Source organism: Sesamum indicum, linkage group LG9 (genome assembly GCF_000512975.1).
Source record: "Sesamum indicum cultivar Zhongzhi No. 13 linkage group LG9, S_indicum_v1.0, whole genome shotgun sequence".
NCBI lineage: Eukaryota > Viridiplantae > Streptophyta > Magnoliopsida > Lamiales > Pedaliaceae > Sesamum > Sesamum indicum.
In genome coordinates, this window is record NC_026153.1 from 11,445,032 (window position 1) to 11,471,609 (window position 26,578).

Here is a 26,578-nt window from a genome sequence, read left to right on the forward strand (position 1 = left end):
GCCTGGAGTTTTCTCTAAAGTAGCAAGGAAAACATTACCCGTTATTGCAGGAAGGGATTTTTCACAAAAAAATCCTCATACTTAATAAGGGAATTAGAGAAGTCAAGATCTTGACGGGAGGAGCATTCGGATCACCCTGGTTCAGGATAAAAGCACCTCCTATTTACATTCTATATAGGTATCGATATCTTACTAGGTAACAATTTCATTCAAACATTTGCAAAATATATGCAAGATAATTAAAAGAATATGTTAATCTTTACTACTAATTGTGGTAGTGAGATACAGGTATTGCAAAGAGAAAAGACATTTAACATGGTAATGCCAATAATTCTTTGCAGCAAACGTGGTGATTTTGATGCTAGATTAACTCATCCAAAAATGCAGGATGAGAGAAAATTTCCTAAGGTCCTTTTGTCTTTCAGGCAACAGGGACTCATAGATAGCGGTTGCTTCTATAAGGAATCCGAGGATGAAATTATGAACCTTAAAGAAGTACTATTAGAAATGAAATCGCTAGATATCAGCGAGGAAAGCAGGCTTTCTCTTGAGAATATCAAGAGGTTCATCTAGAGGAACTTTAGTGAAAACCCTCTGGCATGGTGGGATAGGAACAAGATCGAAGCTACTCTAAAGCTCGAGGAAGAATTCAAATACGAGTACGTTCGATACAAATCTATCCACTCGACTTGCGATGATTATCAAAGAGCATATTAGTCTTGAACTCATCGAGCCGATTTCTACCTACAGCAGCCCTGGATTTCTGGTAAGAAACCATGGTGAGATTAAGAGGGGTAAACCCAGATTGGTAATTAACTATCAAGGCATTAATAAAATATTAAAGTTTGATAGTTATTACATTCCTAGTAGAGAACACTTAATTGATTGCATTAAAGGGGCAAAAGTGTTTTCTAAATTTGATGAACACTTAATTGATTGCATTAAAGGGGCAAAAGTGTTTTCTAAATTTGATTGCAAATCTGGATTTTATCATATTAAGATGGAGAATGAATCAAAGAAGTTTACTGCATTCTCCACACCACAGGGACAATATATCTGGAATGTGCTTCCAATGAGTTTAGCTAAATCAAGAGGGAGGCGACGACTATTGATTTACAACCATTCTATTGATTTACAATTTTTGTACCTCTCTTTTTCATTGAACCAATAGTCCCATTAATTTTATTATTGTCGTTTATATTATTTAACTACATCGAACGCCTGGGAACTCCAAGGGTACACACATTGGAACTATGGTTTTATTGCATTTTTGTTTTAATTTACACAATTTTATTATTGCCGCTTCCACTTGCGCATTTTCGGGCCGATCCACTCGCACCTCGCAGCGCTCTTTCACAATGTGTCATCCATCCGATACCGAGGCTTGGAAGCATTTTGATCGGACGTATCTCGATTTTGTAGAAAAGCCGTGTAATGTTCAGGTGGGCTTTTGCACAGACGGTTTTGTGCCTCACGGTTAGTATGGTCGTACTTATTCATGTTGGCTCGTTATCATTATACCGTCATCCAATGCACAGTCCAATTGTTGCACGGTTGTTAAAGTGGTCTGTGGGCATCTATTGTGATGTCTAAGCAGTGCTTGACATAATTTGGTAAGCACAACAAATACGTGTGCCGACGACGAATTCTTACCATATTCATCGGTTGCTTAAATAAAGATTGCTTGAGTGATTCTCAAAACCTTCAATTCAATTGACTTTTGGTCACCCATTCCAATAATTTTCCACTTACCTTAAAGCCAATTACTCATGTCTTTCAAACTAAGCTGATTGTGAGCAATCTGTGATATCACCTAGGTTTTATGGGTCTACTTTTCGTTTCTGCCAATGTCCTGCGATCCAACCGCATGCTACATCTTTCTATCATCGCTCCAAGCAGATGATGGTATCTAAGATTCTTTTTGGGATCTGTGATGAGATCTTGGTCCTTTTACCTTGTGACATTACCCAACTGTCATCCTCCAAGGTGACTACTGGCACAACTATGTAAGTAGCACAACAATAATCAGGCGTTGTTTTTTGATCCTAACCATTTTCCAATATCTTGTTTAAAATTACCATACATCCAATTTTTCATGATAAGATTCGTTGTGATATTCCACTTCGAACCCTTCCAATGTTACCACATGATCATAAATCTCGAATGTACGTTCATTTTGAGATTAAGTATTATTCATATGATCCTGGAAGCTACTATCACTACAGCTTTCTAGAATCAACTCTCCATTTATGTGCGTCAAGGGCTCTTCCTCAATTCTTATTCAGGTATTAAAGATAGCCTCTTAACAGTTGTCTGTTGCCTCATCGGTGCACACTCGATATCCGTTGTTTTGCTCAATAAGCATAAGCAACATCGGGTTCAGTGTACCGAACAGCATCTATGCTACTTACAGCAAAGACGTAGGGGATGTCAAACATCTAAGCTCCTCATCAGTCTACCACGACAGAATCTTGGACAACTTATCCCTATATAGGAATCCAATTCCTATTATGGAGAATTTTATGAAAAACGTTTGTGCTTTAGACTTCCACACCATCTTTCTATCATTCCAAATGATCAAAGACGTTTTAACATCTAAAACACTTGAAACACAATTGAGCTCTCCCTGGCCTTGACCAATTCATGTACCTCATAATATTGTCAAAACAAGTATGTAGGACGTTCAAACCTAGTTTGCACTCCACAGCGGATTTTATGGCTCCAAGCCATTTGTCCAAATTGATGTCCTATATCACTTTTCCTTGTTCGGTTTAGAAAACTTGTACCTCTCAGGTAACTGGCGTTTTTTTATTGTCTTTTGGAGAACTAAGACATGGTCAGTTAAAGTTTCGATTACAAGTGATGTTCGCATTATTCCATAATGAACCTCTATAAATCAGACTCCGAGTCTAACTTTCCTCCCCACTAGTCCTTTGACGTATGCAGGACCATTCCTCATACTCAAGACTTTTGTAGGGCACAGGTTTTTGCATTATTCCATATAAATTAGACTTCGAGCCTAACTTTCCTCCTACTAGTCCTTTGATGTATGCAGGACCTTTCCTCATACTCAAGACTTTTGTTGGACATAGATTTGCCAATCCATATCAAATATAGTGTCTGATTGCGACTTAAGTAAATGCCACATTTTATAACTGGACGATTTTTCGATAGTCCACATCCAAACAGCCCAACTGATTCAGTGAAGCACAGATTGAAGCATGTCCAATCGAAGTATCGATTTCTTCCTTACTAGAGACAGTTCAACATCGTCTCTTCCAAATGAATTTCATTAAATGAGAATTTCATTCTCATTTTGGATGCTTCAAGAACTCCCACTAAATACGAACCACCTCGATCCCATCGAAGGATTTATCTCGATAACCAGTTTGGTTCTCCACCTCAACTCTAATTTCTCCGAACTTCCCAGAAGTCCTTAGACTTGTGAACCCTCTACTAGATATCTATTTTGGATCCAATCCAGTAGATCACTTTTTGACAAGCATTCTTTGTCCCACAAAGTGCTTTCATGACTTTCTTCCTTCTCAAAAAGGATTCATAAGTTAGTAAAACTCAAATCATCTATTGCTAGACTTTTTGAATCTACCAACCATAGTATCCTAACTAGAGGGAGATGGCCTAGCTCATGCATGTCATTCTTTGTAAGTTATATTCTTGACCATCCATTTGGCCATTTGTTTTGAGTATGCATAATCCAATTATGTAGTATGACAATTTAATAACTCAGCTGACTCAAAAGAATTTTTTATTGATCAAGCTTGTAATCTAAATTGTCCAACAATTGACTAATGACTTGATTATGCTGGGTTACATAATCATATACTATTTCAACATGAATACTAATAGCTAAGTTTACTTAGTCTTATTGCCTTTCTACCAATGGCCCAGCCATTCCTTAGCTTTAAGACTACTTGACTTAGCGTTCTATTCCTTTTTATTTCTACATTCCATTTGCATAAATGCATTTCGATAGCAAGTGTCCTACACTTTAGAATAAGAACAGTAGTCATGTTTGCTCAACAAATACATAGTTGGGTGAAGGGGAGTTCACGACACTCCTTCTTCCAATGCCCTTTGGTAATTTCATTCAAACATCACAAGTAAATTTTGACTGCCAAACCGCTATTCTATTTTTCCTTTTACCCTTGCCCATCAAGGGGACAGGAGCGCTCAAAGCGCTTGCAGTGGCTGATTTAGCTTCATCCTTCTTTCTCATTCAGTGTCCGACTCCCTTACTTTTCGCTCTAAGGTTGAAGTCTCCAAGTCCAATACCAATGGCGCAGATTCTTCAATCGTTACCTTGTATTGGTTCAACCATTTTATCAACTTATGAAATGGTCTTCTCAAACCCATTTAGAGATTATGATATATGGGTCGAAAGAGGGATGAAGGGACCTGAAGGATCACGTCAATGTACATCTTCTTTCGAGATCAACATTGAGGTTGTCGAGCTTTTCCACAAGAGATAGCATCTCAACCTCATGTTTATGTACAGACGATCCTCAGTTATCTTGGCTTTAAAAATGCTTCCGTCGCGACATATCCAATATGCCAGTTCAACGCCACATACAGTTGATTTATGTGAAGCATTTATTGAACCAAGAACGTCCAGCCTGTCATACCACTTATGAGTGATAGAAGCAGGTATGACACTGCGGACCTTGCAATTGTCCTTGTGCCTTAATCCCGACTGTCAAACATTCCTTAATCAAGGACTTCCTTTCGCAAGTCCGATGGAAGTGGTTTTTCCGGAACATAAGCCTAGGTTTGGAAATCGAAGACAATCCTTCGATTTTCACAGTCAATTTTAATCGATTGTGTTCCATTAAATAAATCTCAAAATAAAGAAGATTGGAAAATGGTATCCCAGACATGCATTATAAACGCAAAGCAGAAACAACAAGTAGATTACATAAATATTGAGTTTGAGTTAAGAATCAGTCTTTAGTCGTTAACTTCTCACACTATTTTTATAAAATTCTACCACTCTCAAGTGGGTTTCGAAAAATTCTTTCCTAGTGGGCTTGGAATCCACAAGCGAATTTGGCATGCCCTACTTTTACGATTCACACAGCAAAAGCCTCGTGGGAGGTATCTAATACCATTCTCATCCTATGAGATTCCCAAGATATTTTACCTCACCACTTCACATGATCCTGAGGACTCCAAGTGAATCATGCTACTCGGTGTTAAGCCCGACCCATCAACCAAATCATACCTCAATTGTTGCCCCCCACGACTAGTGAGACAGGAAAACAAAGAGCGTACTCCTTTGTTCATAATAGTAATGAGCTTGCCCACTATTTCAAATGTGCCACGACTTGTGAGACTACATTTGGATAACAGTAACTTCCTCATGATATTGCTATGGATGGAAGGCCTGGACAGATCGAAATGTCATTTCGATCCAAGTCCATTTATGGGCTTAATATTTGTTCAGTGTTAGGCTCAACCTATCAATCAAATCACACCTCAATTTTCGCCCCCCACCACTCGTGAGATAGCAAAACATTGAGCGTGTTCCTTTGTTCACAATAATGGTGCAGCTTACCTCTAGTCAAATGTGTCACGACTCGCGAGACCACACTTAGATAGTGACAGCTTCCTCACTACATTATTGTGGATGAAAACCTTGGACTGATCAAACCATTTTGATCCAGGTCCATTTTGAACCCCTAACACTTCAACTTGGTCCAACCAAGTGAGAGTTAATTATGAGTTGTTTGATCGAGACTTCATCACATATAAATATTGTACGCATGAATATCAAATATTAAAGCATTAAATAATGCATCGCATGCAATGAAACCTAGCATACCCCTGTTGGATGATCACGAGCCCAACCTATGCGACCCACTGAGCCCGCAGTGAGTCTATGCTCTATCTAAGGTGGCCCTATGCTATTACAAAGTAACATTATCCATCAACATATAGATGGGCCTTGTGATATCTATATGGGCCGCCTTCTCCGTGGACCTCCTCTTTCATGGACATCATCCTGTATGGGCCTCATCCTCCGTGGGTCTTCTTCTCCATGGAGCATCTTCTCCATAGGCTTGCTTAAAATTAAAACCGCATAAAAGAATATCCTACACTACTCTCATTACAATTGAATAAGAAACCCTTATCAGAAGTCGAGGGTAGTACATTGGAGGGAGATAGCAAGTTTTCTTATTCTAAGGCTAAAAACGAGGAGGTGTGAGAAAATAAAATCACAAGGGGCACACAGGCCCACCCAACAAAAATTAAAATACATACATGCTGTCTAGGGCTCCATGATCATCTATTTACATTCATTCTAGCACAGAATAACAATTAATCATGCTAGACAAGAAATGAACACCACAAAAATATTAAGGTATCCAATTTCACGGCAAATAATTATATGCAGAAAACAATAAGTTTAAAATTTGCAACTCAAGTGGATGATTAAGCCTCATGCATTCAATGCACGCAAATAAACCAAATTAAGTAATTAAGCTTCGTGCATCCAATGCACGCAAATAAATCAAATTAATTAATTAAGCTTCGTGCATCCAATGCACGAAAGTAACCCAAATTAATTAAAGTAATTTAATTCTAGAAAAAATCCATTTTTCTCAAAAATTAAATTAGCAATAATTAATATTTTTCAAAAAATGTGCAGAAATTGAAAATTCCAATTTTTCAAAAAAAGGGCGAAAAACGGCCCAACCATCGGCCGTTAGCAGCAGTAGCCGCACAGCCGGTCGCGCGCACTGCGTAGTCCCTATCAGGCCTGCGTGCAGGCTCTCGCCCGTGAGCCCCCGACCTCGCACACACTGTGCACTGCTACAGTGCTAGTTCTTTTTTTTTTATTTCCGCACATTAAACTGAAATTAAAAAATAAGTATTGTAGCAGAAAATCCAATTTTTCATAAAATACTTAATCATCCAAAATTGAAAAAATTAAACAAATTAATTTTCTCATGTAATTATCCATGAATAAGCAAAAAGTATATCATGCTTCAAAAACAATATAGAACATATTTTCATGCTTATTCACACAATACCATAGCCCTACATTAAACCGGGCTTAATACCACTTGAAAGGACACCGCGAGGTGCTATTGGATCGTCTCGGGAACGCACAAGCGAAAAGGATGATAATAAAATTGCGTAAATTAAAATAAAGACGCAATAAAACTATAGTGCCAAGCGGTGTACCCTTGGAGTTCCTGGGTGTTCGATGTAATTATATGATATAAACCACAATAATAAAATTAACGGGGCTATTGGTTGAATGAAAATGAGAGGTACAAAAATTGTAAATCAAAATAATCTCTTTTATTTATTTCGCACCTCCTTCATTTGATTCGTTCACCCAAGCCTTCAACATAGAAACCCTATAAGGTTGCATCCACACCAGACCATAATCGGGATCCCTCAATTCTCTTTGCTAGAAGAAAACTAGGGAGAAAGCACACCTAGTGTGCATACAAGAGGGGGGCGGCCGAGAAGTGGAGAGTGTGTATAGGAAATTATTTTGTGTATCATGTATTCATTCATTAGTCATTCCAAATGACTAATCCACATATATATATCTTGAATGGATGCATTAAAACATGTCTAATTTCATTTAACCATTCATAAGGTAATAAAATCCTTTGTTCCAAATAAAGGATGACTAACATGGCACCTTCCAAAAGTGAATTTGTTAGTCAATAATTTCCTTTTTCAACATTTCCACCATATTAATTGATGAGCTTGGGCCAATTTTAATTACTTAACATACCAGACCCAATTAATTAAATTCAATTTAATAAAGCCCACTTAATTAAGTCAATCATATATTTAATCCAATTAAATATATGAGTCCGATAACCCTTTATTAAATAATAAGTCCAACTTATTAAATAATAGGCGTGAGCCTAATATAAATTAATCCAATCAATTTATCCTTGGGTTTCTCCATCCAATGGATCCTTCTCATATATAAGTAATCCAATTACTTACGAAATTAATTCTCAATTAATTCCTCATTCCTTCTCGATGATTTGTGTGTCACTCTTTAAGTTCACCTTTCAACTAGACTTGGGCTAGTGTCCAATACTATTATTAATTAAATTCAATTTAATTAATAATTCTCGATCAATCATTGATCAAAAAAGCTCGTCGCCATGATTGGCTGTCTAGTAACAGTCCATGACACTAGAGACTAGGCGAATTTCCATGTGAACTTTTAGGCTCCCAAGTCCATACGGGTGTGATCCTTCCATCTACCATCTCCCGACTTTAATCTAGGGCATGGAATAGGGCACCGGTTCCATCCTGGACTGGGCATCTATGCTTAATACTTGAGATCACGTTACGCCAAATTTCTCGACATAGGAACCTCTTCTTCCTATACAACCAATGACTGTGGCCACAACTTTATAGAGCATAGACGGATCTCCAAGTCTATAGGAAATACCTCTGTCACGTTTTGACGGGACAGATCCTCTTTTTATCCACCATCCTCGTTGCATACTTTGACTGCAATAGACAAGATTTAGATGACCATGTCTGAGACACAATCACCTATCGTACAAATCTAAGATACAGTCATCGCATCCATGTGACTGTCGTGATTCCTCAAGTCTGAGGACTACTCCCATATTATAGGAGTCGGGGACTCAAGTCATACTGACCAAGCCTCCAATGTTTCCATATGACGATCCATGTGAGCCAGTTCAGTCAATTTGACACCTAGCCAATCGACCCATTAAAATCTCATAGACATTCCACATCTGTCACTGATGAACCACGACACTCATCAAATGAATGCGACTCTTAGTGCAAGTCTCAGTAGGACTCTAGATACCCAATCTCGAGGTCCTCGACCTGGAACATTTCAAACCAAACCCTAAGTAGTTGGTTTCATGACCACCATCCAATGCGCAGTCCAACTGTTGCACGGTTGTTAAAGTGGTCTGTCGGCATCTGTTGTGACGTCCAAGCAGTGCTTGACGTAATTTGGTAAGCACAACATATACGAGTGCCGACGATGAATTCTTACCATATTCATCGGGACAACATTGCTTAAGTAAATATTGCTTGAATGATTCTCAAAACCGACAATCTAATTGGCTTTTGGTCATCCATTCCATCATATTGACCCCTGCTTCGTTTGATGTGTGGCATGCCACGTCATGTGCTCGGCAATTTCCCTAAGAACGGCATACGGGGACTTCTTGCAACATAGGTCTCGCTCTCGGGTCGGCTTATACCTAACATCCCCATAAAACTTGCAATACTCCAAATCAGCGTCGTCCTTCCAGTACAACATGCAGCCATTCTTACACTCATCGATCTTCTCAACGGGTAAACCCAAATTCTTTATCAACTTGTTCTTGCTCTAGTAATCTCTCGGCAGGGTGTGACCTGGGGGCAATATTTTATAAGCTCACTAGGATATTTGATCATATGATCACTAAAAAATATGTTCGTCCACCTTGATATCAACCAACACAGCAACAGTTGCCAATTGAGATTAGGTGCAACTGTTCCATAATGGCTGGTCGGCAGCATGCACTACATTGTAAAAATGGTCTGCCAACCCTGATTCATAATCATAAGGGTCATTGCTATAACAATATGAAGAAGGATCTTCATCAAAAAGGCAGAACCTCGTACCATCATCAATCATAACATCATGAGAAGAAGAAAAATAACTGAGCACGGCTGCATAAAAAATCATCCGCTATGTCCAATCCATATGTTGTTCATCACCCTAATTTAAATAATTACCCTCCACATGGGCAGCTGGGTTTGCTCCTCAAGCATTGGAAAGATAGTCATAACGTCAAATTACTCCTGTACCCTATGATCACCATGAGAAGTCTAATTATAATATTCTGGCATAAATCATCGCATACACAAGTGATAACTGATATCATCATGTGTTATGAACTTTGTGTTTTTGTATTTTCGGCAAAGGCACCTAATTTTGTCTTCATCCATATGTCCATGCTGACCATTTGCCCATTCTATGAAAGTTTTAAGCCATCCTCAAACTCCAGTATCAGACATTCCTCCATGGGAGGTTCTATTATACATCCATCTTCGTAATTCTCATAACATGATTATATACATATCATTGTATTCACAGATAAATATATATATCTAATTAATTTTGTAATTTGACGACCTACATATTTAAAAATATTACAGTACTACGTACACTATTTAGGAGAATACATATAACTAACATGATATAAGTTTAATAAAAAATCATAAAACTAAAATAAGTAAACTATAATATATTAATTAAACACAATAAAGTATTAAATTAGTCTGTTACCTGGTCAACCAACATAAGTAATGATCAATACTAGTTGATGGTCCAAAATTTAAGTAATAATCCACAAGTTAATCAAATGTATATGCATGAAATCAAAGTGTTGGAGTGTTTGTGGTTAATAAGAATTTTTACAATAAATGAAATGAAATGAAATGAATATATATTAAGTTGTTTCGTAATGGCTTTTGTAATACCCTTTGGAACGCCCAAGATAGCCGTTGAAAACTAGTCGTTATAGTCGTTATTTTGTAACGGCTTTTGGAACGGCTCTTATAGAAAAAATCATTCCAAATGTGACGGTTCTTGTAACACTGTCTTTTCGTACAATTTGCAACGATTTTTTTTACTGCCATTGTAACTGCTAATTATTTGACTAAATATTCATACAGAAATATGTAACAGTTACAAAAACCATAGCAAAATGGTGATGGCCTACAAATTATCACGGCTTTTGGTACACACAAAATTTGTAACGATTTTTGGCCGTTACAAGAAAAGTCCATTTTCATTATTCTCTCAACGACGTCAGCAAGTCCATTCCCTTACAAAGCCATTACAAGGGCCGTGTGTACTGGAAATTCTCTCAATGACATCAGCAAGTCCATTCCCTTACAAAACTATTACAAGGGCCGTGTGTATTAGAACAGCCTGTTGGCTATTCCAAAGAATCGTTATAAATCTCGCCTTTTTTTGTAGTGTCCTATTGATCAATTGGTTGCATCACACAATGTGCATTAAGGATCATTTTTATATCTACTCACCATTCTAATCGTTTGAGCACATGATTAGTTGAGCATACATATTGTGCATCAAACGTTCTACAACACTTACTCAATTAGTACTTATTAGCATTTCTTTTCTTCTTTCAATTACTTGGCATCTCATTTAATTAGAAAATTGTGATTATGGACTATGAATAAGGATATTATGATATGTATACAACCTTGGTATTTAAACTAAGTATGTATCATACTGTCTCCTATGTCCATATGAAAGACTATCACTCTATTTGGCGATCTCTCCATATCACTTCTAGCCATCAAACTTTTTCGTCCACATACCAGTGAGAGGTATATTCTCTCACTATCATGGCATATTTGGTGATCATCTCGATCATCGTTAAGCCTATTAAATGATAGCTCGATGGAATTGATATGATCACTAGCTGGACAATAGTTCAAGTTATAAATGGAGTTTTCAAGCATCAAACGTGCTTGCCCCGCTGCTTGAATTAACTAGAAGATCCACAATAATCCTCATGTCCACTTCTCATTTGGATATGTCAACTATCATCAACCTAGATGAAAGTGGTGACAGTGGCTATGGAGAATTCAAACAATTCTCTCCCTCATGGAAAATATCTCAAAACTACATTCCTCAAGTAGGCGTAAGTATTTTGCCCTAAGTTGACCTTTGTAAACATAATAAACTATCTACTTTTCACTTGACCCCTAAAAACCACATATTTCTAATGATCTTGCATGTAGATAGAAGATCAACCTGTTGTCTTAACTTGTTCTTAGTCGTTAGGGTTATTAATCCTCTTTAAGCAATTGTCCACTTGAAGTGTTAAGTGAAGTCAATTCTCAAATTTAACTCATCAACACTCACATAATAATTATTGAGCATACATATTCAGTCTCATATAGACGATGAGGAATATTTTAAATGTTCTCTTCTTATTTATAAAATTTGAAAATCATTATTCTAGATAGATACTCCCATATAGACGATGAGGAATATTTTTAATGTTCTCTTGCAATTGGGCATGAATAAAATATCACCATTGTAAAGAAATGAGCGCCTCCTTTAAAAATACTCACAATCATAGTAAAGATTCCTATTGACCTCACATATCTCATAAAGGTTCCTCTTAAGGAATCTATATTATGTGATTAATTTCTCCATGAACTTTTATTCTTTCTTGTCAATTCATTAGGTACATGCCATATGCTTGCCACCAATTTAACAAGAGTTGGAGAACTCCGTAGAGATAATTTTTTGTAGGTTGCATTCAAAAATTGCATCTACTGAAGTGAAATGCGAAGTGATCTTATGCCAAATAATTTTTAGACATTTCTAAAAATATTTTACTCTTCTAGTTTTGAAAGCTCATATAACTGCAAAAAATTTAGAATCATGACTAACTTTGACTTATATGTTACTTAATGTTTGTCTAATATAATAAGACATAATATTTTCGTTTTCTGTCAGTGCATAAAACCATAATGTTCACACCTTATAATTCTCTATCCTGTCAAACATCGCAATATTAACACTTTTTAATTGGTGAGATATGCACTAATCAACAGCGTGAGAAATACTATTCATCATTCAATGCTCATACTCATTAATCTGCATGCATTTAGTGGACAAGCTTTAGAGGTTTTGAACAACCCTATTTATTTTATAGCAAGCTCTTTCGCTAGAAAGAATTCTAATGATAGTAACATTTAGCAATGTACTAAGTGGTCGCCTCTAGCTAAAGTGGTCAATTTTAAGGAAGAATAACTTTTTAGCTAGTGAACCAAGTGGCTTCCTTTAGCTAACATAATCTTCCTTCGGGCAATTGACTTTAGCGAGTTAACCAAGTGGTTTGTTCTTGATAACAGATCATTCTCAAACCTCATATGCCATCACATACTAAATGAAAGAAGAAATGTAAATGCATGTAAGCCAAAAAAATGCATCTAGGATAGATAAGTCAAAGCACACAACTCTTACATAGTAGCTTCCTTGCCTTTTACATAACTTTCAAAGAATAGAGCTCATATCGATTAATGAGCACGGGTTGGCATTGAATGCCTCCTATTGTGCGTTAAGCCATAATTTTCTTTATTAGAGATTTGGGGACTCTAGTAAAATAAATAAAAGAGCTTTTACTTAGTGAAACTTCCTCTCAGTTCAATTACGAGCAAAGTAACCAATTTTTCTCATAGCACTTTGCTATTTGTTAGTGTCACTTGTCTATAAAAAAGTGATGTACTTATCACTCCATGGATCAAGTTTTTACTTATCATGATACTCTTTGTTTAATAGAATAACACTTTAGTTGGTTCAGTACGAGTAATAAGTGCATCAATTTCCTATTTCAACTTCAAATCTCATCTATTTTAAATACGTTTTTTATTATTTTAAACACCATTTTGAACTTCATTTTATGCTCTATAGCATAGCACAAAAATATTTTGACAAAAACAACAAAATCAGGTTTGATTTTCTGGTCAAAGTATATAAATACAAAATTAGGTTTGATTTTACTCACGGACCACTCATCCGATTTTCACCAAATTTTAATCACATGATCTCCACATTAAGACCTATATCATGCTTTAATAGTTGAAACAAATTATGCAAAAAAAATTCTTGCATAAAAAACTTTCTTGATCAATAAGGCAATTTTAGCTTGACTAAGCATAATGGCTCTAATACCACTGTTGAAACATAACAATGGGTAATCCATGAAATAAACGATCTCGCATATGATAAATAATATATGTGCATGCTAATTAATCAATTAACACACTGACACATAATTGTGAATCGAATTAACCTTAGCAGCGGAAGTATGTCGATCCACATATGCGGATCTGACTCGTCTACTCGCCCAAGTTTTTTATTGGATCACGAACACATCCACTATGTTTGTTTTCATTTTCAAGTTATCTTTGGGACAAGTCAAAACATACCCAATATTTGTCATCATTCAAAAACACCTTATCTAGGTGTTTTAAACTGTTTTAGTAGAAATACATATATATATATATACACACACATATACATACATATATAAAAAAGGCATAACTTGACAATGAATAGTAATTTTTGTCTCCCAAATCACAACATTAAACATACAATACTTATTTTAAATTATTTTCAAAAAAAATCCAAACATACATACTATCTCGAACACATACTTATTTATCTTTATTTTTCTCTCTCTATCTCCACAAAACACAATAAAACACTTAGAAAATAAATCCAAACATTAGGATCGTCTTTCTCGTTGATTTAAGACCACCCCACAAACATCTTCAATATCTCCCCAAGTTGGATTTTGCTCCAAATATTGTGAAAAACTACAAATACGCCTTGCTCGCTTTGGTGGATTATAACCTACTCATTTGCACACCTCAAATCTATGGGTCTATTGTGATTCTCCATGGAAGAACATAGAGAAAAATATATAGGGAGAATATTTCGAGAGAGTATTGTACGCTTGTGTATATGTCTCTTTGATCACAACTACGTACCCTATTTATAGGTATACTCAACCTTGTTGTCCCTAAGAGGAGTTAATATCCCAACATACAATCAGAAGACTACAAACTCTACTTCAGATAGCGTCTAACCCTATGAAATCTTTATCCCAATATGTATTTAAAATATTAAAAGTCTACTCAAATATAGATGCATATTAAATAACGGGTACACAAATGGAACCCAATATTCAACACTTTATTTCATAGTTCTTTACTTCAATTTATGGTTTGAATTCTTACTTTTATCTCTCCTCAATTACACGTTGCTTAATTTACTTGACAGACCAATTCTTTCACAACCAAAGACTATTTCAACTGAAATGGAGTACACTAAAAAACCTTCGTTGCAGTAAATGAGAAAGTCTACAGTACAGAGAGAGTCATACAAGAAACAACTTCTAAACAAACCTCCCTCTGCTGCTCCTAAACAAGTTTGTTATACATATCAGCAAACTAGAAGTCATAAACACAGACAACTAGCAACACTATCGTCTTGATTCACTTCTTCCTCTTCTTGGGAGGTTGTATGGCTTCCTCCTCCTCAACCTCCTCATCCTCCTCTTCCTCCTCATCCTCGTCTTCCTCATCTCCGGCTTCCTCCCCATCCTCATCCTCGTCGTCCTCATCATCTTCGTCATCATCCTCATCGTCATTAGGGTCCTCTCCCACCTCCTGTTCAGCACCATCTTCCTCCTCGCCGTTTTCTTCCACCCTGCCCGGACCATTTCCTGCACCAGTTTTGTTTCCATTAGTAGGGTTTCTGTCCTCCTCATCTTGCACATCATCCTCCTCGGTGTCGGGATCACCATCGTCGTCGTTTTCCTCGGTGTCTACTAGTTTCTCGGGGTGAGATGTATGCTCATCTCCTCTCAACTTAGATAGGTTTGTTAGTAGGTTCATGGATTCCTAGTTCATAATGGTATTTTTCAATTATAAGATTATAAATCGATGTAGATATCACATATACACATAAATTAAGAAAATTTTTGTCCAAACCAAATTTAACTTAACCCAATCAATCACAGAGTAAGTGTATCACAGTTGCTATGTGATAGGTCACTTTTCCTTAACTATACATCAATCGCACGACAAGCGTATTGCCTTTTTATATGATTGACTCAACTTCGATCAAACTGGATACAGACTAGAATTTCCCTATAAATTAAGTAAAATTGCCAACAAATTCACTATCATAAAAGGCTAGTAAAGGCCCAACAATTGGATCAACTAAATGGGCTTAGACTAAAAGGCTCAGCAACTCCAACCCAATTTGACTTGGGTCGAACCCAATTTCCATAAGTGAATCCGTCAATAAAATGATTTGTTTCCATAAGTGAATCCGTCAACAAAACGGGTCGGACTTGGGGAGGCGTCCACAAACATCGTACGGATAATTACACTATCCTTACATGAAGTTTGATGTAAATATATAAATTTCTTATGATTTAAAAAATTATATTTAGTATTTTTTATATTTATTTTATCTAATAAATAGACCTATACGTTAGTTAAAACTCACTAATTTGTTGCTATTATCAAAAACGTTAATTGAAAAATCATATTTATCTTCAATTGACTTATATTCACTTATTGCAAGTTAAATAATTTTTTTCTAACTAAAATATCCTTATAATGCTGAAAATATATCTCCTTACTAGCATTATATATTACGAATAAATCAATTAGGAATGCAAAAGAATTTGTACTTAATTTTTTTGCTAACATCAATAAATTCGGTGAATTTTTAACTAATTGAAGGGTCTATTTGTTAAATAGAAACAAAAATCAAAAATACAAAATGCAATTTTCAAACCATACAAAGTTTGCGTGTAATTACTACACCAAACATATGAGGAGGCAGTGGCAGATAGACAGGCGAATATTCTAAGAACATCAATCAGATGCAAATTTTAGGGGAAATTATTAAAAAATTTTAAAAAAAATTAAAAAAAATACAGTGAAATTGAAAGCTTTAAAATTTTGAGTGACACCGCGTTCTTAAAACGTGGTGCCACAATTTTTCTTAAAAAAAAAGTGTTTAATCAGTCACCGCGATTCAAAATCGCGGTGACTAATTTTGTAAAAAAAAATTTCGAATTTAACTAGTCACCGCATTCACTGAACGCGGTGACATAATTCTATAATAAAAAAAATAAACAGTGAAAGAAGATAGCGGTTCTTCACTGAATTCAAAAAAAAAAAATGTGGTCAAAGCTGCTGTGCCCCCGCTGGTTGTGCCAGCGGTGGCACAGCACCCCTATTCTCCCGTGAATTGCAGCTCACACTTATTTAAATGTGAACTGCAATTCAAGCTTCTCACCATTGCACATTTCTCACTATTGCACACTTCTCACCCGAGAGAAAAAAATTTTATTTGAAACCTTCCAATTGAGAGATGTAGAAGAAAAAATTCATAATGTGTGAAATTTTATAGAGAGTTAAAAAATAAGAAAAAATTTTGAGTGATTATGACTAATTTTGGTTCTATTGATACAAGTGTTTTGTATGGGCAGTTAAATCATCGGTCAGAAGATGTTTTGCAGTGTGAGCATATTGAAATTGACACCCAGAGCTACGGATACAACTTTATACGTACAATGCGGTGACATCTTTTTTTTGCATCCTTCAACTAGCCTTACGTCACACTCATGTTTTGCAAGTGCTCCAAAATATGGAGTTTTTGAGTGTTTTACAGTGTGGGCATATCGAAATTGACACCCACCTAATAACTGCATTAGTAGAGAGATGGTATCCCGAGACGCATACTTTCCATTTCTCGGTTGGCAAGGCAACTGTAACACTGCAAGACATCGCTATCTCTGGCCACTCCTAGTGGAAGCTAATCTTATTACCGAGATAGATACAAGGTGTAGTACTCAGCAATAGCAAAATTATTGTCATCAATGGTTGGGTTTTATGCCGGATGAAAATGCTTTTAGATGGTCCAAAATAAAACTGACAGTGTTACATGAGTATCTACTTGAAAATACGTGTGATGAAGATAACCCGTTCAATTATATGCTTCCTCGTTCAATACTTTGATTTCTTCTATTATTCTATCAAATTTGCGGGAATTGACTTCTACCCCAGCTCTCCAACACAGATTCTTCAACTAGATGTTTTTGAATTTGTTGTTAAAATTCGAACAGACATGACGTAAACAAAATCGATGAACTCTGCAAGGAAATTTGAATGCGGGAACATGATTAATAACATTTATCAAATCATTGTGCCGGTCTGAAATCAAACAAACTCTATCATCCTCACACGGCAAAAGATATTTGAAAAGCATTTTTAGGAACCAATGTCATGACGCAAGTGATTTTACATCCACGAGTGCAAATGCTAACGGCAGCACCTGTTGATTTGCATCTAACGTTACTGCTACCAGCAGTTTATGCTTATATTTCGTGTACAAATGGGTTCCGTCTACACTTATAACGTCTCGGCAATACCGAAATCCCTCAATGCATGGTTTGAAAGCCCAAAAAATATAATTCAACATGTACCGCCCCGGCCTATCTGTTTCCACATGCAACCACTCCACAACGATCCCCGGATTCTATTTTTACAATGCCGCCATATATTTGGGTAACTTCTGAATAGAACTCCCCCAAGTACCATACACTTGTTCTCTAGCTGCTTTCAAAGCATGCCATGCCTTATGATATGGGATTTTAAAACTAAATCTATCTTTCACAATCTGTTGGACATATTTTATATCACAAGATGGGTCTTGACGAACCATACCCAACAGATGTGTTGCAATCATACTTTTCCCTAAGTTACCATGGTCAATAGAAATCTCATTCATTAGGCATGTATGTGGTCCGACATACTTGGTAACTTTAAATAATCCCATGTTTGATTTGAATATGACTCTTATCATCCAATTGCACCCAGTCTGTTCATCATATTTGCAAGTAACTTTTCATAATTTTTTATTGCTCTCCACCACTCGGTATTCTTGTCTTGCAAATCGGACCGAATAATTTTGTAGACTTGCTTTCAAATGGTCCTTAATCTTAAAAACAATTCCATTAGCGAGCTCTTCAATATTTGAGTCGTAAAAATTACCCCAGCTGCTAGTAGGGATATCAATGGAGTTAGCAGGCACTTCTGCATGTGTTGTGCTGAAAAATGGAATAACCGGATATTGGTTCATTCTGTCAGGCACGGCAAGCATGTTCAAATTAAACTACTCTTGTACTTGGCTTACTGACTCATCTATATTATCACCAAGAATATCCACCATAATAATGATGATGATGGTGATGTAAGTATACCAATTATGATGGATGTTTTTGGTGATAATGTAGATGAAGCCTACTTTAATACTAACTTATAGTATTAAAGATAAACAAACTTTTTTCAATTAAACAAGGAAAAACAGCTAAAATTTGAACTACAAGTTAGTATTAAAATTTGATATAGTTCAAATTTTAGCTGTTTTTCGTTGTTTAATTGAAAAAAGTTTGTTTCCCTTTAATACTACAAGTTAGTATTAAAGTAGGCCTCATCTATATTACCACCAAGAACATTCATCATAATTGGTATGCTTACATCACCGTCATCGTCATTATTATTGCGGATGTTCTTGGTGATAATGTAGATGGGTCAACAAGCCAAGTATAAGAGCAGTTTGATTTGAACATGCCTGTCGTGCCTGACCGAATGAACTTATAGCCGATTATTCTATTTTTATACACAACACATCCAAAAGTGCCAGCTAACTCGATTGATATCCCTACTAGCAGTTGGGATAATTTTTACGACTCAAATACTGGAGAGCTCGCTAACGAAATTGTTTTTAAGATTAAGGACCATTTGAAAGCAAGTGTACAAAATTATTCGGTCTGATTTGCAAGACAAGATGTGACGCCCCAAAAATTATAATATCTAATTGGGGGATTAATTGGTAAATTTTGTATGAAACTTAGTTAATTAGTAAATAAATTGTGCTCCATAATTGGAATATAATAAAATTTGAACGGATGAAATTGGAGCACGTTATAATATTTGAGAGCAAATTATATTAATTAAGAAATTTAGAAGGGACGTGATGGGTATTTTGATAAAAGACTTAATTAAATAAATAAAATAATAATAATATTATACATATATATATATGTAAATATATATATATATATTAGTAAGTAATAATAATATATATATGTATATATATATATATATGAAAGAGAGAGAGAGAGAGTTGAGAGTGGGCTTGGTGGGCCATCACCCCCACCGCCTCACTCTCCTCTCTTTTCCTTAAATACACACACAAGCATATTACATACACACATGCATAACACACACACATAAAAAGTGAGGCTTGCTCTTGCGCAGGAAAGAAAGAAACAGAGGTACGATTTTATCATTTTAAATTTTATTAATTTATATAATTATATTATTTAATTAGTTTATTTACTAAATGTTGTTTATACTAAGTGATGCACTATTTAATCGGAGTATTTTATGAGTTTGGCTATTTAAAATAGTGTCGAATTAAATATTAAATTGGATATAAAAATGATATCGTTGGTCGATTAGATTGTTAAATTTATTAGATTTGAGTATTGCTATAGCTAATTTATATAATTCCATCGGAATTGTTAACTAAATATGCAATTTTACGTATTGTTATTTAATTAAATTATATAATAGCGAGAAATTGATAAGAAATCCTTAGGAATATTCCGAAAACTATACTTAAGAAATAATATATTGTTAAAGAGGAAGAATGAGGTTTTAATGATAATTTAATTTAAGGATGTTATTAAAAATGATAGTTATAAATGTATAAGGGGTTTAGTTAAATAAATTCCTATGAATCACTTGATAAATTATAAATATTTTTATTGAAGCCTATAGTGTCTAGTTATTGAGAAGAACTAGAATGAAAATTTATGATTCGATAGAAGTGGAATATTAAAGAATTATTGAAAATCCATACGAATAAGATTTAATATTATATTTAAAAGAAATTACAATATTCTCGATATATTAATTGTATGTGATATAACCCATTATAGGATACGGGGTGAGGTGAAAGGACCGACAATTAGCGATTGAGTAAAAAGAAACGTTGTGAGGTTGAGGTAAGTAAATAATTAGTATTACCTATATATGTTCTCTTATTTGTGGTATTACTATTATATGACTTTATGGTTCATGCTGATATTGTTTTATCTGAAAATATATGCGTGGTGAATGGTTGATTTGATTGATAATACTGTGTACGTGGAATGCGAAGACATGTTGAAATATCATGTTTGTTGTATGTTGTGTTGTGGGTGTCTAAAAATGAGAATGTAATGATATATTGTTTTACATTACTAGTTGCTTACAAGAATGGTGATATGTGGAAATGAGGGAGTGGTGGAAATTGAATATAATTGTGGCGTGAATACCCCTTGATATGTTGAAAAGTCTATAAGGCAAAATGAAATGAAAAGAGCTTTGATGCGATATGAGAAAGAAATGAAATGAAAAGAGCTTTGATGCGATATGAAAAAGATGTGATGTGAAAAGAGCTATGATGCGAAATAAAAGAGTTATGATGCGAATTGAAAGAGCTATGATGCGAATTGAAAGAGCTATGATGCGAAATGAGATTGATGAGCCGGCTGTCAAGGGGATTCACTTAAATTTATATGACAGTGAGATTGAGTTGACGGGAAAAACACGATATCACCTTCTGGTAAGCAAACTGGGGAAAAAGAAAGTTTAATTGATTATTTTATTGTGAGATAGCTATGTGGTGTACTACAATTGATTATGTTGGAGTTAAATTGACTGTAATCCATGCATGTTGCCTACTTGTCATGTTTGGGCTGTGTTTGATGTACATATATAGATAGGGCTGATTATTTACTTACTGAGTGGCAGGCTCATCCCTCTGTTGACATTTTCTTTCAGGAGTAACTTTGAGATATCTGACTGTTGAAGAATAGGTCTACACACTATACTCAGTCAGGTCGGGCCAATATGTTGTTTCTCCTTTTTGTCAGCTCTGTACAAATCTTATTTTGTTTGTATAAAGAGAACGTAGGAGTGGAGATTAACTGTGGTGGACTATTCGAGGTGTTTGATTTGTATATATGATGTTGTGGGTTGATTATGTTGTTATGACGTTGGGGTTACGTATTCATATGGATTAAATTATTATGTGCATTTATATTTATAAACACAGGGATTGCTATAAGTATGACGTTTAGGGTAGATATAGCCCTTGTAGCGAAGGGGGTGCTACACAAGAATACCGAGTGGTGGAGAGCAATAAAAAATTATGAAAAGTTACTTGCAAATATGATGAACAGACTGGGTGCAATTGGATGATAAAAGTCATATTCAAATCAAACATGGGATTATTTAAAGTTACCAAGTATGTCGGACCACATACATGCCTAATGAATGAGATTTCTATTGACCATGGTAACTTAGGAAAGAGTATGATTGCAACACATCTGTTGGGTATGGTTCGTCAAGGCCCATCTTGTGATATAAAATATGTCCAGCAGATTGTGAAAAATAGATTTAGTTTTAAAATCCCATATCATAAGGCATGGCATGCTTTGAAAGCAGCTAGAGAACAAGTGTATAGTACTTGGGGGAGTTCTATTCAGAAATTACCCAGATATATGGCGGCATTGTAAAAATAGAATCCGGGGACCGTTGTGGAGTGGTTGCATGTGGAAACAGATAGACCGGGACAGTACATGTTGAATTATATTTTTTGGGCTTTCAAACCATGCATTGAGGGATTTCGCTATTGTCGAGACGTTATAAGTGTAGACGGAACCCATTTGTACACGAAGTACAAGCATAAACTGATGGTAGTAATAACTTTATATGCAAATCAACAGGTGCTGCCGTTAGCGTTTCCACTCGTGGATGAAGAATCACTTGCGTCATGGCGTTGGTTCCTAAACATGCTTTCCAAATATCTATTATCGTGTGAGGATGACAGAGTTTGTTTGATTTCAAACCGACAAACTGGTTTGATAAATGTTATATATCATATACCCACATTCAAATTTCCTCGCGGAGTACATCAATTTTATTTACGTCATGTCTGTTCGAATTTTAACAACAAATTCAAAAACATCGAGTTGAAAGATTTGGTTGGAGAGCTGGGGCAGAAGTCAATTCTTGCAAATTTGATAGAATAATGGAAGAAATCAAAGCATTGAACGAGGAAGCATATAATTGAACGGGTTATCTTCATCACACGTATTTTCAAGTAAACATTTTCGTGTAACACTGTTAGTTTTATTCTGGACTATCTGAAAGCATTTTCATCCGGCATAAAACTCAACTATTGATGATAATAATTTTGCTACTGTTGAGTACTATACCTTATATCTACCCCGGTAATAAGATTACCTTCTACCGGGAGTGCCCAGATGATAGCGATGTCATACAGTGTTACAGTTGCCTCGCCAACCAAGAAACTGAAAGTATGCGTCTCGGGACGCCATCTCTCGACTAATGCAGTTATTAGGTAGGTGTTAATCTCAATATGCCCACACTGTAAAACACCCAAAAACTCCATATTCTGGAGCACTTGCAAAACACAAGTGTGACGTGGGACTAATTGAATGACGTGAAAAAAAGATGTCACCGCGTCGTACATATAAAGTTGTATCCGGAGCTCCAAACACATCTTACGATGAATGATTTAATTGTTCATACAAAACACTTGTATCAATAGGACCAAAATTAGCCATAATCACTCAAAAAAATTTCTTCTTTTTTAATTCTCTACAAATTTTCACACCTTTTGAACTTTTTCTTCTACCTTTCTCGATTGAAAAGTGTGAAATGAAAATTTTTTCTCTCGGGTGAGAAGTGTGCAATGGTGAAAAGCTTGAATTGCAGCTCACACTTATGCAATTCACGAGTGAATAGTGCTGTTGTGCCACCGCTGGCTCAACCAACGATGGCACAGCACCATTGTCACAAATCAGCTTGCAAAATTGCAGGCTGCTTTGACCCTATTTTTTTCTATTTAATTCAGTGAAGAACCGCTATCTCATATAGCAGTTCTTTCACTGTTTAGTTTTTTTTATTATAAAATTATGTCACTCCGTCCAGTGAATGGGGTGACTAGTTAAATTCAAATTTGTTTTTTACAAAATCAGTCACTGCGATTTTGAATCGTGGTGATTGATTAAACACTTTTTTTTTTAAGAAAAATTGTGGCATCACATTTTAAGAACGCGGTGCCACTCCAAATTTTAAAACTTTCAATTTCACTGCATTTTTTTATTTTTTTATTAATTTCCCCATAAACTTGGGGCTATTTTCGGCCAATTCTAAAAATAACTCATAATGATACAAATATATTTAGAGAAGTTGGTTTTCCTAAATTTAATCTCTGCATCCAATTTCTTAATTTAAATCCTATAAAAACAAATTATCTACTAACTATTATTTATTATATCTTATAAACTCATACAAGTATAAATTTTTTATTTTAACCAATTGATATATTTAAATATTTGAATATACTGAACAATGTAATTAATAGAATAAATAAAACAAATATATATCTTTTAACAAATTCATTATTTAATTTTGGATAATACAAATGAGAAAATCTCAAAATATAATATTCCTTTCAAAAGACACAAAATTATTTATGCCAATTATTTCCACTTAAATCATATCCCCTAAAGAAAGAAGTTCACAATTTTGTTAACATTAAAATTGAAAATAGTTCGAACTATAATTTTCATTTTTTTCCAGGTAAATTACCTTATCACTTATCAAATTACACAAACACCTCCTATTTTTATAAAATTACAGCTGCAGCCCTTAAGGAGTGTTAGTCTAATATTTTTCGAAAGATGTTGGTGTAAGTTTAACTCAGGAGGTGTAGCGAGTTATTTAATTTTTTATTATAAAAAAAAAGAAAGTTTATATTAATATAATTTTTTTAAATATATTAATAATAATATAACGAGTCGCGATTTTGAATCGCGACTCGATTAAAAAAGAATTTTTTTTTTAAAAAAAGTCCCAAATCGGGATTTCGAATACCGACTTCAAGTCAACTTTTTTTTTGTTTTTTTAATTAAATTTTGTTAATTAATTATATAATTTTATTTAATTATGTATAATTAATATATTAAAGTTTAAAAATAAAATTATATTAATATAAAAAATTATAATATTAAAATTATATTAATATAAAAAATTATAATATTAAAATTATATTAATATAAAAAATTATAATATTAAAATTATATTAATATAAAAAATTATAATTAAGTGTATAAATATAATATGTATATTTTTTCGTACAGTTGTAAAAAATACAATGAAGTATATAATTATTTTTGACAATCCAATACTAGTACATTTGATTGTGTAGAAGAATTTCTTTGTTAGGATTGTTGCCTTGCACGCGTTTGCGTCCAATCTATCTCGTTGTGAATAATTTATAAAACTATATTATTGGCTATTTTATGATTTTGGCTATTTATATTAATATTCAATTAAACATCACATTTGATATAAAAATAATATAATTGATTAATTAAATTATTAGATTTGTTATATTTAACCACATGCGTAATTCTATGTATTGTTGTTTAATTAAATTATATAGTAATGATAAATTAATAGAAAATTTATAGAAATATTCCAAAAAATCTTCTTCACAATCAGATGTGCCGGTATCGGTTTGTCAAGAATAATTGTATATTTCATTGTATTATTTACAATTGTACAAAAAAATATACATTATTATATTTGTGCACTTAATTATAATTTTTTAAATAAATATAATTTTAATTAATTATATATAATTAAATAAAATTATAACTTTAATATGTTAATTAATATAATTGTAATTTTAATATGTTAATTATGTATAATTAAATGAAATTATATAATTAATTATTTACAATTTAATTAAATGAAAACAAAAAGAAAAATTGCCCAAATCGTGATACACAATCAGATATACTGGTATTGGATTGTCAAGAATAATTGTATACTTCATTATATTTTTTATAACTGTACAAAAAAATATACATATTATATTTGTACGCTTAATTATAATTTTTTATATTAATATAATTTTAATATTATAATTTTTTAAATTTTAATATATTAATTATACAATAATTAAACAAAATTATATAATTAACTAACAAAATTTAATTAAAAAAACAAAAAAAAAAAGTTTGCACTTGGAGTCGGTATATTCAAATACCGACTCCAAGTCGGGATTTTAAATACCGACTTCAAGTCGGTATTCGAAATCCCGATTTGGGACTTTTTAAAAAAAAAAAAATTCTTTTTTAATCGAGTCGCGACTCGTTATATTATTATTAATATATTTAAAAAAATTATATTAATATAAATTTTTTTTTTATAATAAAAAATTAAATAACTCGAGGTGTAGCTGTAATTTTATAAAAAATAAAAAATATTTATGTGTTTTAGCTCCATCCGTACAGGTCATCAATATATTTTAAACCCTTAATATTTATAGTATATGATTCATACAATACATTCTAATTCAGACACTGTTTTCATTTCAAAAAAAATTCAAACACTTTTTTAACACATCAATAATTCAAATCATCAAATCTATAAAACGAGACAAAAAAGAAACAATAAATTACGATAGATGCAGGCATTCAGTCACGTCCGTATAAATCGAATTCACTAACAATCATGAATTTTTCCTTTTGAAAGCTCCAAAATTATTCATTAAAAAAGGGGGGAAGAATTAATTTTGAGTAGATCACAAAGTCAATTAATCGCTTGGTTTTTTGTCTTTTCAATTATATCATGAATTTAAATTATAAAAATATTAATATATGTCAATTACCAATATTAAATATTATTGGTGTTCCGTAACCCACCATTTGTTTCTGCAATAGTTGTGTTATGTTATAATTTTTTGGGCTCATTACTGTGAGGGTGGAAACCCAAGAGTAGTATCAAAGTGGTGGTTCCTACCTCCGGCTCCGACGTG

At 34.1% G+C, this 26,578-nt stretch overlaps 1 protein-coding gene and 1 long non-coding RNA gene across 3 annotated transcripts in view; one reads left to right on the forward strand and one right to left on the reverse strand.

The window, feature by feature from the left end:
* The window catches only part of LOC110012600 (acidic leucine-rich nuclear phosphoprotein 32 family member B-like), a 13,282-nt gene continuing 1,575 nt past the window's right edge, over window positions 14,872–26,578 (reverse strand). For both annotated transcript variants that reach the window (XM_020696896.1, XM_020696895.1), the window contains exon 3: window positions 14,872–15,489. In XM_020696896.1, the coding sequence (XP_020552555.1) occupies window positions 15,082–15,489 (408 nt within the window). In that variant the 3' untranslated portion in view covers window positions 14,872–15,081. The remainder of the gene's footprint in view (window positions 15,490–26,578) is intronic.
* LOC110012601 lies at window positions 19,788–23,991 on the forward strand. The gene is made up of 3 exons (XR_002287821.1): window positions 19,788–19,946; window positions 20,616–20,681; window positions 21,502–23,991. It is a non-coding gene; the product is annotated as an uncharacterized LOC110012601 (long non-coding RNA).